Source organism: Desmodus rotundus, chromosome 6, assembly GCF_022682495.2.
Source record: "Desmodus rotundus isolate HL8 chromosome 6, HLdesRot8A.1, whole genome shotgun sequence".
Lineage (NCBI taxonomy): Eukaryota > Metazoa > Chordata > Mammalia > Chiroptera > Phyllostomidae > Desmodus > Desmodus rotundus.
In genome coordinates, this window is record NC_071392.1 from 116,459,499 (window position 1) to 116,475,568 (window position 16,070).

Genomic DNA, 16,070 nt, shown 5'->3' on the forward strand with positions numbered 1-16,070 from the left:
TGTTTCTCTCATACCCGCAGAAAAAACACCCTCGCACTTCAAATACAGCCCAGAACCCCGTGGGCTCCCAAGGCCTGTTGTCAAATGCTTTACTTATTGATCAGATGCAATGTAGCACTTGGGACTTGCTAGGCACTCTTTAAAGTATTGTACAAATATGAATTCATCCAATCCTCACACCAGCCTTTTTAGGTTGACACCCAAGTTGGCCTCATTTCAGGTGGGAAAGCCGAAGCACAGAGAGGGTCAAGCATTTTCCCAAATCTTCACAGCTCGTAAGAGGTAGCTGGCAGGATTTGAACCCCGGGGGAGTCTAGTTCATGTTCTCAAAAGCTCTATTCTGTCTATCTCCCCTCTTAGCACAAGACCAGGCACGGGACAGGGAGGCTGGGATGGGAGTGCGGATTGTCGCTTTGCAAAGGTCTTTACTTAGCCTGGGAATGGGGAACTCAAACCTTGCTTCTGCCCTTGGTCTTGCTGTGTGACCCTAGACAAGTCCACTTCCTTTCCCCGTCAGGACTCTCTGTTGTTGCTTCATTCATACCGTTTACCAGAACGGCCTTGCCAAGCAAAGTGGTTATTGCTTATTTCCAAGCCCCAAACCCTCCAATTAGCAGCGGGGCTTGGACTCCTTTCCCTGTCACAGTCCAGAGCCACCCTAGCCAGGCGACCAGCACTCCCACTTCCTGCCACTGACCCAGCTGCTCCACGGAAACACCGCCTAACTTCAAGGAAAGGGGAAGAGAACGAGGGAGAGGGGTCTGGGCAGGAGACGGAAAGACGGAGACACAGAGGGCACTGAGACTCTGCCCTCTCCATCTCCAAGCCACTTGCCTCTGTTCCCCTTTTGCTCTCCTATTCTTCATTGCCAGTCATTTCCTGGAGCCCACGACTTCAAGTCGCCTCTCTCCTCTATCACCTGAATCTGCCACCCCTGACAGGTAGGCACCTGGCAGAGAGAGCCCACTTCCCCAGGGAAGTGGGGACCCTTCCCCTCTATTTTTCTGGCCACAGCCCCGCTTCTCGCTTTCTCCGCCCTGCGCCTCTTTTCCAGGCGGCACTGAAGTCCTTCCTACACACACGCTATTTTTGTACCATCACTCTCTCCTTCCTCCCCCCGTTCCCCTACATCCACTTACTTCCTGCTTCTCCCTCACCTAGGCCCAGCTCCGAAAGAATCGGAGCCCCTCTGGCCCAAGTCCACCCCCTCCGGGCCCTTCCGTTTTGGGGCACAGGGGCAGGGCCACTCGGGGAGGGGCAAAGCAGACACCCTCGTGCCCCTTCCACACCCCCACTCCTTCGCTGCCTCCAGCCTCTCGCCTGAGGGGAGCGGGCACTGGCCGCGGCGGGAGCTGGGAGGCTGGGGCCGTCGGCTGCAACTTCCCCAGTCCACCTTAAGAGGACGGTGCAGCCAGCTCGCGGCGCCGACCTTAGAAAAACAAGTTTGCGCAAAGTGGAGCGGGGGCCCGGCCCTGGGCAGCCCCGGCGGCGCTTCCACGCAGCCTTTCAGCCCTCGCTGGCGACGCAGGTCCGAGCCCCGCTAGCAGTGGGAGGGGAACGGGAGAGGGGGCGGTTCGGGGCTGGTGACAGCCGCGGGCTTCTGAACTGGCACATTGTTGGAGGCGGAGGCTGGTCTAGTCCCGAGCCCGAGCCGGGTGCGCCCGTAGCGGGAGCTGGCGGGCCGCCTCCTGGGGCTGCTGCCGTGGGCCCGGGCGGGGGTGGGCGCCGCGGCGCAGGCGAGGGGCTACGCCGGCCTCCCAGCCAGGCGCACACCACTAGCCCTCGCTCCCCCTCCCCCGGGCGCGCTGCTGGCGGGCGCTGGCCGAGAGGGTGCCGGCGCGGCCGGAGCCCCCGCAGCCCCCGCGCGGGCAGGAGGAAGGAGGGGGACCAGGAGGAGGGAGGGGGCCGTGGCCCGGAGGACGGGGGCCGCAGCCGGGACTGCGGCCGGGAGCTGGGCGAGCCGCGGGCGCCGCGAGGAGTCCGGGCGGGGCAGGTGGGTAGCGGCGGGGGCGGCTGGTCGGGCTGCCCTGGACCCTGGCTCGAGAGCCTCCTCTCTCCCGCGCTGCCTGTCTCGATCTGCGCGCCGCCGCGCTCACTTCTCTCTCTCTCTCTCTCTCTCTCTCTCTCTCTCTCTCTCTCTCTCCCCCCGCTCCCCCCCCCACTCTTCTCTCGCATTCTCCCCCTCTCTCGCCTCCCTGGGTCTCTGGCTGTCTGCCTGGCTACCCCGGCCCGGGTCTGTTTCCCTCTCCTGCCGCCTCTCTCTGGCCACCCCGAGCTTGCTTTCTCGCGCGCTCGGGCTCTGTCAGTCTCTCGATCTCTCCCGTGGGGTGGTGGTGGGGGGGTGGCTCCGAAAATCGCAGCGGTGACGGCGGCCCCTAAGCAGCCCCAGGCGCCCATTTCGGGGAGGGAGGGGGAAGCCCGGCCGCGAGGGGAGGGGAGGGCGGGGAGGGGGAGGACGAGGGGGGCTTAGTCATTTCCCCGCTCCAGCCCGCGCCCGCCCGAGCGCGCACTCACGGCCGCTCTCCCTCCTCGCTCCGCAGCCGCGGCCCATGGAGCCCGCCGGCCCGGCCCCCGGCCGCCTCGGGCCGCTGCTCTGCCTGCTGCTGATCGCTGCGCTCTGCACCTGTACAGGTAAGCACCCCTCCCCCCTCCCCCCACCGCTGCTGTCCCCCAAACTGCGGGCTCAGGCCTCTCAGATCGTCTCTGGGAGCCACTCGGCTGTCAGCACTAATAGGGGTAGAGATGCCTGTAACCAGGGTTACAGATTCGAAAACTGAGGCCAAGAGAGGGCCAGCGACTTGTCCAAGGTCACACAGCCAAGGATGGAACCCCGTGTCCCCCTACTCTGAGTGTGTGTCACTGTGCTGGGCACTGGGACGTACCCAGATGAGTTGCTTCACCTGGCCCCTGCCCAACTGGGAGGGGGAGGCAGGCTGTCGGCAGCGTTCAGAGCAGGGCTGCCCTGGCCTTCTTAGGAGCTCTCTCTCTGGACTGATGCTTTCCACAGGTTTGCTTTCAGGGTCTGAGGGGAGGGGGTGGGGGCAGAGGTCTTCCAGGTACTGCCTGGAATGGGACAGAAACAGGCTCTTGCAATTAGGGGAGGGTGAGCATTCCCTCCAGTGCGCAGAGTAAGACAGTGTTAGTGTGCGTGTGTCCGGGAGAAAGGAGGCCGTTGTAACCCTGGGGTGAGCTGCGGCGATCAACAGATCCTGATATGACAACACGGTGGATTGTCCCTGTGGTTGCCAAAGCCTCTCCCCGATGGCCCTTCTCCTTGCTGCTCACCCCCCACCCCCACCCCACACATCTTCCTGCCTTCTCAGGCTGCCAGGCAGCTCCCTGCAGTTCGGGGCTTCCTGGGGCTATTACCTGTGGCTCTGAGCCGGTCTTGTTGTTGGCCTACATCAAACACCTGGCAGTCTCCCGCAGGCAGGCTCTGAAGGCTGGCATGTGTTCACCAAGGGGTGAGGTCACCATTCAGGAGTTCTGCTTCTTAAAGAGGTTTTGCAAAACCACCGGTCTCCTGGGAGAGCGAGGGGGACAAGAAATGGCGTTAAAGAGTAGGGGTGGGGGAAAAGAAATGAGGATCTTGATTTTTGGTTTCTTGAAGCTACGTTATTGGCAGAGGGGGTCTCTGCACCTTCCTCCCTTGAGGAAAGAGGCAAAGATGAGCTCAGTATCTACCTCCCCCCTTTTGCATTTGCCTGGAGACTGGTAACCATCTGAAAGCACTGAGAAAGGGAGGACTAGCAAAGAGTGGGTGGAGAGAGAAGTGGAGGTGAACAGCCGCTCCTCTCTGTCCTGCAGTCTCCCCTGAACGCTGGGATCCACATAGGCATCCCCACCTCCGCCCCAGGGTCTTTCTGTTATAGTTATAGTCGGGTCCTTGCTGGGAGGAAGGAAGCAATGGTATATTGCATATCTCTGGTGAATGGCATCTCTGAATTGCTCCTTCCTGCCTGAGCCGGCCGTGCACACCCTGCAAAGTCCCAGTCCCTGCCCTGCCATCCTTCCTGGCCTGGAAATGCACGAGCGTCTCTCACACGTGTTCAATCTTCCTAAAGCAGAGAACTGGGCCCAAGGTAATTGCTAAATGTCTGCTCCAGACCCTTCTCCAGCTAGGACCCTGTGGCTCAGTTTCTGGCAAATGAGTGGTAACGCTGGTTAACAAGTGTCGAGGTGGGCAGCCTGCCTTTCCCAGGGCGCTGTCTGGGAACACAACCACCCTTCTCATGAGAGAATCTCTCCCTTTTGTCTATAAAAACAATCTATAAAATGATAAAGATTAGGCCATAAAACTCCCGTTCCAATCCATTCAGCATCAATAGCCTGAAAAAGTGGGAGCAGCAGAGGGGCCAAGATTAACTTTGAAATAAATAAATCTTAGGAGGTGAGAATAAATTTCTTGGCTGAGGGTGGTGAGGAAGGGATGGGATGTCACTATCGCAGCTGAAGCCTCCCAGCATCCTTCACTCTGTGCTCTGCGGGGCCCTGGTCACACTCTGGGCCCTGGCCCGGAATTCACCTGGTTTGGCTGAAGGATGGGGCTTCGGGCCCCTTCCTCAGTTGAGCTAGGAATAAAATATGACAAAACCGAACGGAGAGGCAGGACAGAAGGACAGAAAGGTAGAAGGAGGCAGTTGTGCAATTTTCTAAGAAAATGGATTTGTTCGAGTAAGAAACGCCAGTGTCAGGCTTAGGAAGGCAGCTCTGGATTGAATGACTGCCAGTGTCTCAGGCCGAACTGTCCGCCTGGGAGGGGTCACATGGTTGCTGTGGCTTCACATGATCACTGTTGGTGGGGGGCTGGTCATGGGAGTCCTGCTGTTTAGGGGAGGCAGGGGAAGTTTCTAAAGATTGCTTTCAGCACAAGTGCTGCCAAAGGGAAATTCTAAAAAGATGCCAGCGAAGTCACCAACCTGTGTCCTTGGAGCCGGTGTGCGGCTGGTTTCGTAAAACAGCGTCACTGAGGGAGGTTCTGAGAGTGGGAGAAGGGCAGGGGACGGGGACGTGGGGACGCCTGGGCAGACTGATGCTGCAGCAGCGGCAGCACATGAACCAGAACCCACCAGCTCCTGTCTTGGTCTTCCCTGGGTCTTGGGACGTCACCTGCTGGGCTGACCTCAAATGAGCGTCCGTCCACTCCTTGCTGTGGCCTGGAGAAGGCAAGGCCAAGCTGGGGTTCACACTTTGGGGGACAGCTGGGCCCTCTGGTGAAGCTCTGGCCTTTTGATAGAGGGTGGCTTGCTGATGCGTCCTCTGTACTTTCCTAAGTGGTGAAGTTAATCTTGCTTCCTCTTTCACAAGAAGATAAGGGCGGGGGGCTTTAGCCCTCTTGGGCTCAGGCTACTGGCAGGTCCTAAAGCACGTGTGCTTTGGGTACTTCTGCCCATTAATCCTCCCTTTACCAGCCCCGTGGAGACTCAGGGTGTGATTCACTCCTCGACTTGCAGTCTGCTCAGCACATGTGAAGTCCTGATGTGAACCATGTGTTGACAGAAGCGAGGAGGCCCAGTGTCCTTTGCATGTTAACTGTATCCCCGGCTGTGGGCTGACTGCCAGTCTGCGTAATCTCATCGATCAGCAAACGAAGGCTTGTTGGCTGTTATCCCCATTTTGCAGATAAGGAAAACAGAGTCCAAAACTGGAGGAGTAACCTGTCCAAGATAGGGAGACCAGACTTTGAATCCCGGCCTTCTGGCTGTACCTTCTGAAGGAACACGTTCACGCTGATAAAATCAGTGTAACTTAGTCCAAGCTGGGGGGAGCCAGAGAGGCCCCCTCTAGGCTTTGGGTTTGTAGAAAGGTCCCTCCTGGAGCAGAAGTTTTTAACTGAGTCATAGTCGTTTCTCTGAAAATACACCGCTCACGGAAACACTGACAGCCCCTTGGCCCTCACAAATGACAGCTCAGGGGAGCGATGTGACTCCCGTCAGAGCCCCCCATCTGGGCTGCCAGGCTCTGGAGCCCCCTGCGCTGGAATATTCCTGCTTGCATCTCTCTGCCTGGTGCCCTTTGCGACAGATGGAGAGGAGGTGTGTGAGAGGAAGGCGGTCTAAAAGTGTTGTGAGGATCCCACACACGCTCGCTCGCTGCTTCCAATGGCTCCGTGTGACAGGTTATTTTTTTATTTGTAGTCTTGGACTGATGGCAGGTTCCCCCCAACCCCTTCTTGTTAAATGTGCTCAGATTTCTGGCCTGCCAACACAGCTCGGATCTCTCAAAACTGTGGAGTGGGTCCACGTTTCTTTTAAAAAAGAATCTGTCCCAGGGCCTTCCTTCTGTGACAGGCCTTATTTCTCAGCAACATGTTGTCCAAGGAGCCCACCCATCTGAGATGCTGCTAGGTAACCAGGTGTCCTCTCTGCAGGCCAGAGCTTTCCTGGCCACTCAGGCACCTCAGCACCTGCAAGACCTTGAGAAATCCCGCAGCTGTGGAATCCCCATTCGGGCCCTATTTACTTCCGTGGTCCCCAAACTTATGAACGAGAGGCGTTTGGTTTGTGTAACACCCATGACCGTGGCCTAACCCAGTTACACAGTTTGGGGAATGTTTTTCTACGAATCCATGCCTTTAGCTAAACTCAAATGTGTGCCTTTGCTTACACGGTTCCCGCCGTCAGAGATGCCCTTCCCTGCATCCACTTGGCCCCTGACGTCCAAACCCTGCTCCTCTTTCATAGTTCAGTGTGTGCCGCCCCAAGCTCCAAGGGATCTCTTCCTGCTCTGAGCTCTCCCCCAGGATTTCATCTGCCCGCCTGAGGCTACGCATGGCTTTCTCCTTGTTCTGTTGTGCTGTGCGTGCACACTTAACTCTAGCACCTGGTGGCACGGTGGTCCTGCAACCACACAGTGGTCACTAATTTAGCCTCTCCACGTGGGGACACAGCTAGCCTCGTGCTGAGTCACAGGCTTGGAGCCAGGCCCCTGGGGGTGAGCCCAGCAACGCTATGTGCTTGGACAAGTACTTGAACTCTGCGTCTTGGTTTCCTCATCTGTGGAACAAGATGACATCAACAGCGAGGAGTAAGTCAATCAGTGTGTGGGGAATGCTGGCAGCCGCGCCTGGCACGTTGTGAGTGCTCGGCACACACTGGCCAGCATCGTAATCGTCAGTTTTGTTTTACTTGGAATTCCTCACCCATAAAAGCAGGGCACACTCTCAAAAAGCACCCAGCACAGCTCCTGGCACAGAGTGGGTGCTGGTAAGAGAGTGAATGTCTTCAGCCCGAGGTTTTCCCCTGTAGCTTTTACACCAGCGGGGGATGGACACGTTGAGCAGAAACCCAAGCTGTGTGATTTAATTGTCTGTTGGTAGGACTGAGCGCTGTGGGCGCAGCTTGCCTCTAGGTGTCTCTGTCTCTATCCGCAGGTCCGGAATGGTAGGTTCCGGGGCCTGGGAAGCCGTAGGGGGCCTGAGAGAGCTGTCAGTCCTCTCTCTCATCCAGCACCTCACTGAGCTGTGAGAACACTGCAGGGGGGAAAGGAAGGGACTGGCGGGCTCACACAGCAGATCCCTGGCAACGTGTGGCTGGGATGCCAAGCCAAGCCCCCTGCTGTTCGGGCCAAGGGTGTTTAAAACTGGGGTGTGTTAAAAGTTTCCATCGGTAAAGTTGGGTATCTGATGGGATCCTGAATTCCGTGGGAAAACACTTAAGGAACAACAGTGGGAGCCATCTTTTCAGGCCACTTCCTGGGCTCAACACTGGGTGTGTGTGACCCCAGTGGTACTCACAGCTACCCTGGGTAGTGCTCCTGCTGCGGCCATCAGATCTGTGTGACCAATGTGGAAATGAACCTCAGAGGGGTGGTGTGACTTGCCCAAGGCCACACAGCAAGTGGCAGAGTCAGGATGACGACCCGGATCAGCCCGTGTGGTTAACTGGACGTCACTTACCCGGTGTGACGGGTGGGGGAACTGTGCGCAGGGGTGCCAGCATCTTGCTTTCGTGGCGCTCCTTTCATATTTCTGTCAATCAGCGTATCCTCCCAGAGGTGGCAGATGTTCCCAAGACGTGTTTCCGCCCTGTACTGGAGAAGGAAACATCTATTTTCACAGCTGAAACTGCCTTCCTGTTAACTTGGGCGTTCCTGGGCAGGTCGTCTGTCGGAGCCCTGTGCAGGATGGCTCTTCCTTGCCAGGTGTCCTGCCAGGCCTTCAGGCCCGAGAGATGCAAAACAGCTAAGGTGGAAGTCGGAAAGGATACAGAATGCATCTGTGTGTCTGTGAGATTTCCCGGCACATCCATTTGGGGGCGCAGGGTGTTAGATGGCTGCGGATTAGCAGCGGGAGCTGAAGGCCGTCAGTTGGCCCAGCAGGATCAGGAGGGAGATTGGAAGTGGGGAGTGAGCAGGAGCTTCCAGCAGAGAGGGGGGGCGCGGACGCCAGGGCCTCTCTATTGTCCTGTTCTCCAAGGGCACGTGCCCTCCAGAAAGGGAAGCTCATGGCAGCCCGAGATGAGCCTTGGATCTGTGTTTTCTCTTCCTCTTTTTATCTTGGAAAATTTCAAATATACACAATGAGAAGGAATGGTGTAGGGACCCCAGCTCCAACACTGATCTGCCATTGTTTTCACCGGCCCTCCCCTTGCTGGGGGTGGGGCTTGGGGGGTATCATAAAGCACGTGCTGGAGATCGGGGAGCATTTCCTCCATCAACCCTTTGACGTGGGTCGTCTAGTCCTCACAGTGGGCCAAACGCATGGGTCCTTCATCCCCATTTTACAGATATGCACTCAACACCTCTTTCTGAGCATCTACTATGTTCCAGGGTTGGCTTTAGGGGCTGGCGGTACAACTGTGAACCAGACAGACAAAACCACCTGCTCTTATGCAGCTGACATTCTAATGAGGAAATAAAAATAGACCCAAGTAAACATTACATCAGGTGAAGACAGGTGCCATGAAGACGACTAAAGCAGGATGAGGGACTGGAAGGCTGGGTGGGGACAGAGGCAGAGGGAACAGCCGTGGGAATATCAGGGGAAGAGCATTCCACACTGAAGGAATGGCAGGTGCAAAGGTCCTGAGGCTGGAATGACCTTGCTCTGTTCCAGGAAGAGAAAGGAGGCGGTGAGGCTGGAGTGAAGGGAAAGAGGGTGGGGGAGTTAGGAGAGGTCAGGGCTGGACCAAGTAGAATCTGATTGAGTGAGTACCTGGCACCGAACAAGTCAGGCCACGGGATAGGACAACTACTCTGTAGATTATCTCATTTAATCCTCACCACGATTCTGTCAAATGGGAACTCTTAGTATATCCATTGGGCGGATGAAGAAACTGAGACTCAGAGAGGTCCAGTGACTTGCCCAAGTCACACAGCCTGTAAATGCAGAGCCAGGCCATGAGCCCAGGCCCCTAAACACTACAGCATCTCCAACATTCCTTTCCTACTTCCCCTCTGCCCCCTTCAGTCTCTTCCTGTAGGAGCTGAGTGAATCAAATCCTCCTTGTTCCTGCTCCAAACTTCTCAGTGGTTCCCGCTGCCCTTACAGTAAAATCCAACTCCTTGCTCGTGAGGCGCGACATTTCCTGGATCGCATCTACCTCTCCAGCCTCACCTGTACCAGACTGCCCTTCCTCGTGGGTCGCAGCCACAGCGGCCTTTCTGGTCTTCGTGTGCACCAACTTCTGTGCTACCTCTGGGCCTTTGCACCTGCTGTTCTCTCCTACGGGGAACACCTTCCCTGGTCTTTGTTTCCTGCAGTCTCCTCTCCTCAGAGAGGCCCTTCCCAACCACCCCAGTGTAAAAGAGGTTCCCCTTTAGTCACCATCATGGTGCCAAAGCTGTTTGCTGACACTCTTAGCCATTTCTTGGCTGCTCTATGTCTGTTTCGTTACTGGAGGCCTGTCTCCCCCAATAGGATACAAGCCACATGAAAAAGACATAGTAGTGCTGGGCCTACTTTTTCACTGCTGGGCCTCCTGGGACCTTAGCACAGGCCTGGCAGCAGTGGGTGGGTGAACACATATTGGTTGAATGGAGGGAATAGGTGGGTACTAAGATCCCTGTTGTTTTTTTTAATCCTCACCCAAGGATGTGTTTATTGATTTTAGACAGAGAGGAAGGGGAAGAGAGAGAGAGAGAAAGAGGGGGGGCAATGATATGAGAAACATCAATTTGTTGCCTCCCTTACGTGCCCCTACTGGGGATCGAACCTACAATGTAGGTACGTGCCCTGACCAGGGATCAAATCTGCAAACTTTTGGTGTATGGGACGACGCTCCAGCCAATTGAGCCACCCGGCCAGAGAAAGATCCCCATTTTAGGGAGGAAGCTCTGAGCCACAAGGTCACGGAGGCAGTTACTCTGGTCCAGTCGCAGAGTGTTGCCCTAACAACTACCCAGTCCCTCTGGGGCCAGGGCCGAGAGCACGCCACGATTCCCTGCCCGCTGTGCTGACGTGGGATCCCTGAAACATCAGGAAGTACCGAAGTACCAGTGTTGGCTGGCGTGGGAGAGTTGGTCAGGCAGCCCCAGTGTTTGTATGTAAAATTCTGACTGCACAAAGCTGCGTGCCCTGGTGTGGACACCGTGGCGAAATGAGCAGGCCGCCCGTGACACGTGACACAGGCAGTGCGGCACTCGGCGGGTTTGGCTTGGTGGGTCCGCTTGGGGTCGGGTTCCCCGAAGGGTCCTTCATTGCACGAAGCCAGCTGGTGCTGTGGGTGAAGACGCAGGTGGAGTCAGATTGTGACCTTGGCCAAATGGCTGTGCTGACCTGAGCCTCAGTCCTGACCTCTATGAGGCGGGCGTAATGACCACCCTGTCTTGGCGGTCCCCCGTGGAGGTTTGGTGAGGCCCGTCGTGCTCCTAGTAATGCTGGAGTTCGATGCCTATTCGCCATCATTGCTGTTACTGTTTTTGCTGTGTGATCATCATTTCATGGTTGGGGCTTGAAAGAGCAAGTCCAGTCCCCACTCTGTCACTTACCAGCCAGGAGGCCTGAAACCACTATGCTGTCCCTCTGGGCCTCAGTTTCCCCTTCTGTGAAGCAGAGGCTCAGCTCGGCTGCTCTCCTGAAGGTTCCTTTCTCCCCTGATGCTCCTGCCTGCGTGGCCGTCTGTCATTTGTCTCGATGAGCCCATCCGAAACGAGGCGGGCAGTGAAGTGGGTGCATACTTTGGGTCACATACCCTACCATGAATCCAGTATGTGCTGCTTACTGGCTGTGTGCTCTGAAGCAAGTGTCTTGCCCACTCTGAGCCTCAGTTTCCCCATCTATGAAACGGAAACACTACTACTGTTTCCTCTCATATGGGACTACTGAGGGTTAAGGGAGTTAAGAGCCATGGAAAGGGCTTTCGCGAGCTGCAGAAAGCGCTATAAAAGGCATCAGTGAATAGTGTCAGCTCGGGGAAAAATCTCGTCCGGAGACTCTGCCACAGGCAGCAGTGTGCTGAAACCTTGGCAAATGCCGTTTAGTAAATGCGTGTCGCTTCTAAGGGGGCCTTTATCTTGGCTGGGAAATGTGTGCGTGTCCTTGGCAGCCTGAGAATCCAAAAGCCTGAGCTGGAGGGGACCCCCGTCACCAGGAGAAGCGATTGTACGCAAGCTCCGATGGCAGACAGCCCTGCCCCTGCCCCTCCCCTGCTTCTCAGGGTCTCAGCTTCCTCACCTGCAGGAAGGGGGTGGCGACAACAGCATTTGCTCACCAGGCTGTCTTGACAGTTAAATGAGGACTTCCCATTATCTGGCCTCACCCACCCGCTGGACCCGTGAGGGCGTGGCCCAGCAGCCCCCGGCCTGTCCCAGAGGAGCAGTTGGATCTGGAGGTTGGAAAGACCCTGCCTGGGTTCTCAGCTTCGCCAGGCCTCAGTTTCTCCCTCTGCAAAATGGGGAGGTCGGAATAAGGTGCTTAGGTTGTCCAGGTGCTGAGAGCAGTGAATGGGGGTGTTAGGGCACCTGCCTGCTGTCCAAACCTCATTGGTCCCCCTAGGCCTGGGAGGTACAAGGACACTTACAGCACATACACAGTGATAGTCGTTCCCTCCTGCTTTGCAAACAGCGCCGAACTGCAAGTTCTTTATCACCTCCAGGTCTTGTGTACACCCAGCGAACCCTCACCAGGGCCTTTGCCGCCCCTGCCTCCCTGCCTCCCTGCCTCCCTGGCCAACGGCCTGCTCTCAGGTCCTGTTCTGAGTGGTCTTGTGCATGCGTCGGGGCAGAACTGCTTTTGCCTCCTTGGAGTGAATCCTTAGATTCTCCCACTAAAGGCTGTGACCATGTGTCGTCCCCTTCATCCTAAAATATCCGGGGCATGGGAACAGCTGCCCGGCGTTGAGGGCCTCCTCTGTGCCAGGCACAGCAGCACCGAGGTCTGCATCTTCATTTCATCCTAAACGGCCTTGGTGTTACTGCTGTTATTATCCTTGTCATTATCATCATCCCCATTCTACAGATGAGGAACCAGCGGTCCAGAGGGGTTAGACATGTCCTAAGGTCTTTTAAACGGCAGCGTTGGAATCCAAACCGAAACATACACTCAGCCAGTGCCGGGCACTGGTATAAACCTGGAGGGTGCTGCAGGGAGAGAAACTAAATCCTTTCTCTCAGAGGGCTTATGGGTGAGTCTGGAGCAGGGAGATGGACGCTAAAGAGATTAACAAATATGTAATATGTTGGGTGGTGGGGGATAGGAGAAAAATAAAGCTGAGCAAGGGGCATCGGGCAAGAAGGAAATGTTTTATGCAGGTGGCCAGGGAAGGCCCCTTAGACAGGCCTGAAGGGGGCGAGGGAGCTAGCGTGTAGGGGGGGTCAGAGTGCCAGGCAGAGGCAGTGGCCAGTGCAAAGGCCCTGAGGTGAGGGGGGACCTGGCATGCCTGAGAGCAAGACTGTAGGGTCCTGGGTGCCACCAGAAGAATTCTGGGTCTCCCTCTGAGCGCAGTGGGACCTGCAGGAGGGTTTGAGGCAGAGGAAGGCTGTTACCTGGCGTAGGGCTCAGAGGCTGTTCTGGCTGCTGGGGAGTATGTGTTGGAGAGACGTGGGATGGGGGTGGGGAGGCCAGTTTAGAAACTGAAACAAAGATCAGGGGAGGGATGGTGGTGCAGGAGAGATGGTAAGAAGAGAGCAGAGCCCTGGCCAGTGTGGCTCAGTGGTTGGAGCGTTGTCCCATAACTGAAAGGCTGCAGGGTCGATTCCCAGTCAGGGTACATACCTAGATGGCAGGGTCAGCCCCAGTCCCGGTTCCTACCATCCCTGGTCCCGATGCGGATCCCCGGCCTGGGTGCATACGGAGGCGATCGATCGATGCTTCTCTCCCATCGATGTTTCTCTCTCCCTCCCTCTCTCTCTAAAAAAGCAAGTGAAATGTCCTCGGGTGAGGATTTTAAAAAAGGGAGAGATCAGGGTCTGGCCAACTCTTAGAAGTTGAGCCGGCAGGACCCACGGACAGATGGGACATGCAGGAGAGAGGGGGACTGAGAAACGTACACTTCTCGGGCCTGCTCTTCTGACCCTCTAACCTGGGGGCAGAGGTGGCGGTGTCCCCTTGTTCACAGGTGAGGAAGTGGAGGCTTAGGGAAAAGTGACATTGCCAAGTCACCCCGCCAGAAATGCGACCTGCTGGTCTCTGGCCCCAGAGGCCGAGCTTTAGGCTGTGCTGGTCCCTTACGGGTCTGCCTGCTTTGTGGAGGGCCTACCAGGGTCTACCTTTCCCTGCAAGCATATGGCACGGTGCCCAGCTCCCTGAGTTGCCTGGAGTGGGGGTGGAGGAGAGAGCACCCTGAGCCTGCTGGGCCCGCCCCCACCTTATTTACAATGCCACGCATGCCCCCCTTTTTGTGGGTTCCAATGCAGGTTGTATCTTCTACAACACCCGGGGTGTCTCCGCACGATGGGTTTACAGTTTTCGCAGTAGGCTGCCCCCAGTGCTGGCCTGTTGTTCAGAGGGCAACTGAAGCCATCCTTTAGGGTGTCTGGTTAGCCCAGTCCCAGGCTGGCTCACAGCCAACAGACATGTCCCAAGGGCTCTGCCCTGGCCCTGGATTGTCCAGAGTCCTTTTCTCCCCTCTGTACCTTTCCTAATGCGGTTTCTCCCTCCCGGAACACCATCCTCTCTCCCTAGCCTCTGTCAGTCTCAAGACCTAGCTCATGGGCCACCACCTCCGGGAAGTCATCCCAGATAACACCCATCTTCAAAGACCCCACCCTCAATCCTCTTCTTGCTCACTGATCAGCCTGTATGTGGTGATTGCCCACATCCAGGACCATGCCCCACCTAGTTCTTACCTCGCTGTGTTGTGGGGCATCTAGGACAGGGACTGGCAGCAGAGTGAGCTTTGAGAGGGCATGAGTGAATCAGTGTGAGTCCAGAGAAAAATCAGTGTCTATCTATGGCTGTCGGAGCCCTCATACACCTGCTTCGGAGGCCTGAGCTCCCTCGGGAACTGCGGGTCCACACAGCCACCCACTCAGGCAGCCCCTCCATGTATCAGCCCAGGGACCATCTGTCCCCTGCCCAGAGTTGTGAGCTCCAGCAGGGCAGCTCCAGGCTGGCCTCTCACCGCTGTGTCCTGTGGCCACACATAGAAGCAGGTGTCAGTAAAGGTCCGAGCCCCCTCTCAAGGCAGGAGCCTGTGCCAGGTGTGCTACAGCCTTGCCCACCAGACAGATTTGAAGGAAGCATCTCTCCTACCTCCTCCTCGCTACACCCCTGTGCATGGAAACCCACACATGCCGGGCACGTTCACAGCTGGGCACGTGGACAACAGGGCGTACACCAGCAGTGGGCCCACCCATGCTGGCGTCCCCGCCCCCCAGCACTGTGGCAGCACACTCCCTCTCACATCACACTCGCGTGTACACCACTCCCATCACACGCAGGCCTCTCGGTGCCCACACCCGCCACACACACACTCATGCACACATCCCACTCACATGCCTGTCTCTCCCCTCTCTGCAGGTGCATCCACATGCACTGCCGTGCTCACACCTTCCCAGACATCTGCTCACACCTTCCCAGACACACCTGCTCATGCTCACACACACTCAGGCCACCTGGGATTCAGAGAGTTGTGCACACAGTTCACACCCCTTGTGCCCCTGTTCGCTGACCCCCATTCAGACACACTGTGATCTCACTGTTGCACATTTCTGCACATGTGCATCATCTTGTGCACACACTCACCTGTGTACACGCCCCCGGCTCCACCCATGCATGCCTGTGTGAATGCTTGCACTCGGCCCCCTCAGGCGCATGTGCACACACTCCCTCAGCTGCGCTCATTCCTCTGTGCATACTCTCATTGACACACCTGCACCGCACACTCACACGCGGCCATCAGATCAGAACCCAGAAGTCGCCAAAGGCGGCCCCTGCGGAGGTGCTGCTGTGCTCATGGGCCGACGAACCAGCAGCCTCTGCCCCCGGGATGGCCAGCGAGCTCGTGACTGTAGTCAGGGAAGGGGGTGTCGGCTACCCCTGCTGTGCGGGCTGGGGTGTCATTCAGGCCATCCTGGGATGCCGAGTCCCAGGCACGGCCAGAGCTCCAGCCATACCCTGCCCCTGGTCCCTGGCCTCCTTGTTTGTGGAAACCTGGTGGGCGGCCTCCACCCGGTCGCCAAGGCCCCTGCTTGGGGGTGATGGGCAGGCTCCCGCGCAAGTGGCAGTGAGTGCTGGTCTGGGCAATGCTGGCTCTTGTTTCGGCTTTGTCCTCTGTGCCCCGGTGAGGTGGGCTTCTGCAGGAATCACACCCAGGGACCATGGTGGCCCTGTTTTCTCTCCAGCAAGTTTAGGGTCTAAGCTGATTTGTTTTTCCCGTTGGAAAAGCATCCATGCTTATTTTTTCACTTGTAATGAAAATTGTTTTCATTTTTTCTTAATGTTGAAAGCCACATATGAACACAAAACGTGTGTGTGTGTGTATATAGATATATCTATCTATACATATGTAGAGATAGGTATATATATATCTCCAAGCTTAGTGGTCCATTCTGAGCCCCCACCTCACCTCATCTCTCGCACGTCCTCGGCCTGGCTGTGGAAGGCGGAGGAGACTGGGGCGGTGGGAGCCACAGGTCACTGGGGTGGGGTCGGAGATGCCAGCAGAGGTCACTTGTCTAAGGGGTCGGGG

General features: G+C 56.8%; 1 protein-coding gene across 3 annotated transcripts in view; it reads left to right on the forward strand.

Moving 5' to 3' along the window:
• Positions 1-746: 746 nt before the first annotated feature.
• SIRPA (signal regulatory protein alpha) overlaps positions 747-16,070 on the forward strand; it is a 44,160-nt gene continuing 28,836 nt past the window's right edge. The window contains exons 1-2 of one of the 3 annotated variants that reach the window (XM_053926215.2): positions 747-941; positions 2,541-2,631. In XM_053926215.2, the coding sequence (XP_053782190.1) occupies positions 2,550-2,631 (82 nt within the window). In that variant the 5' untranslated portion in view covers positions 747-941; positions 2,541-2,549. The other 2 variants (XM_053926213.2, XM_053926214.1) reach the window with 2 other exon arrangements.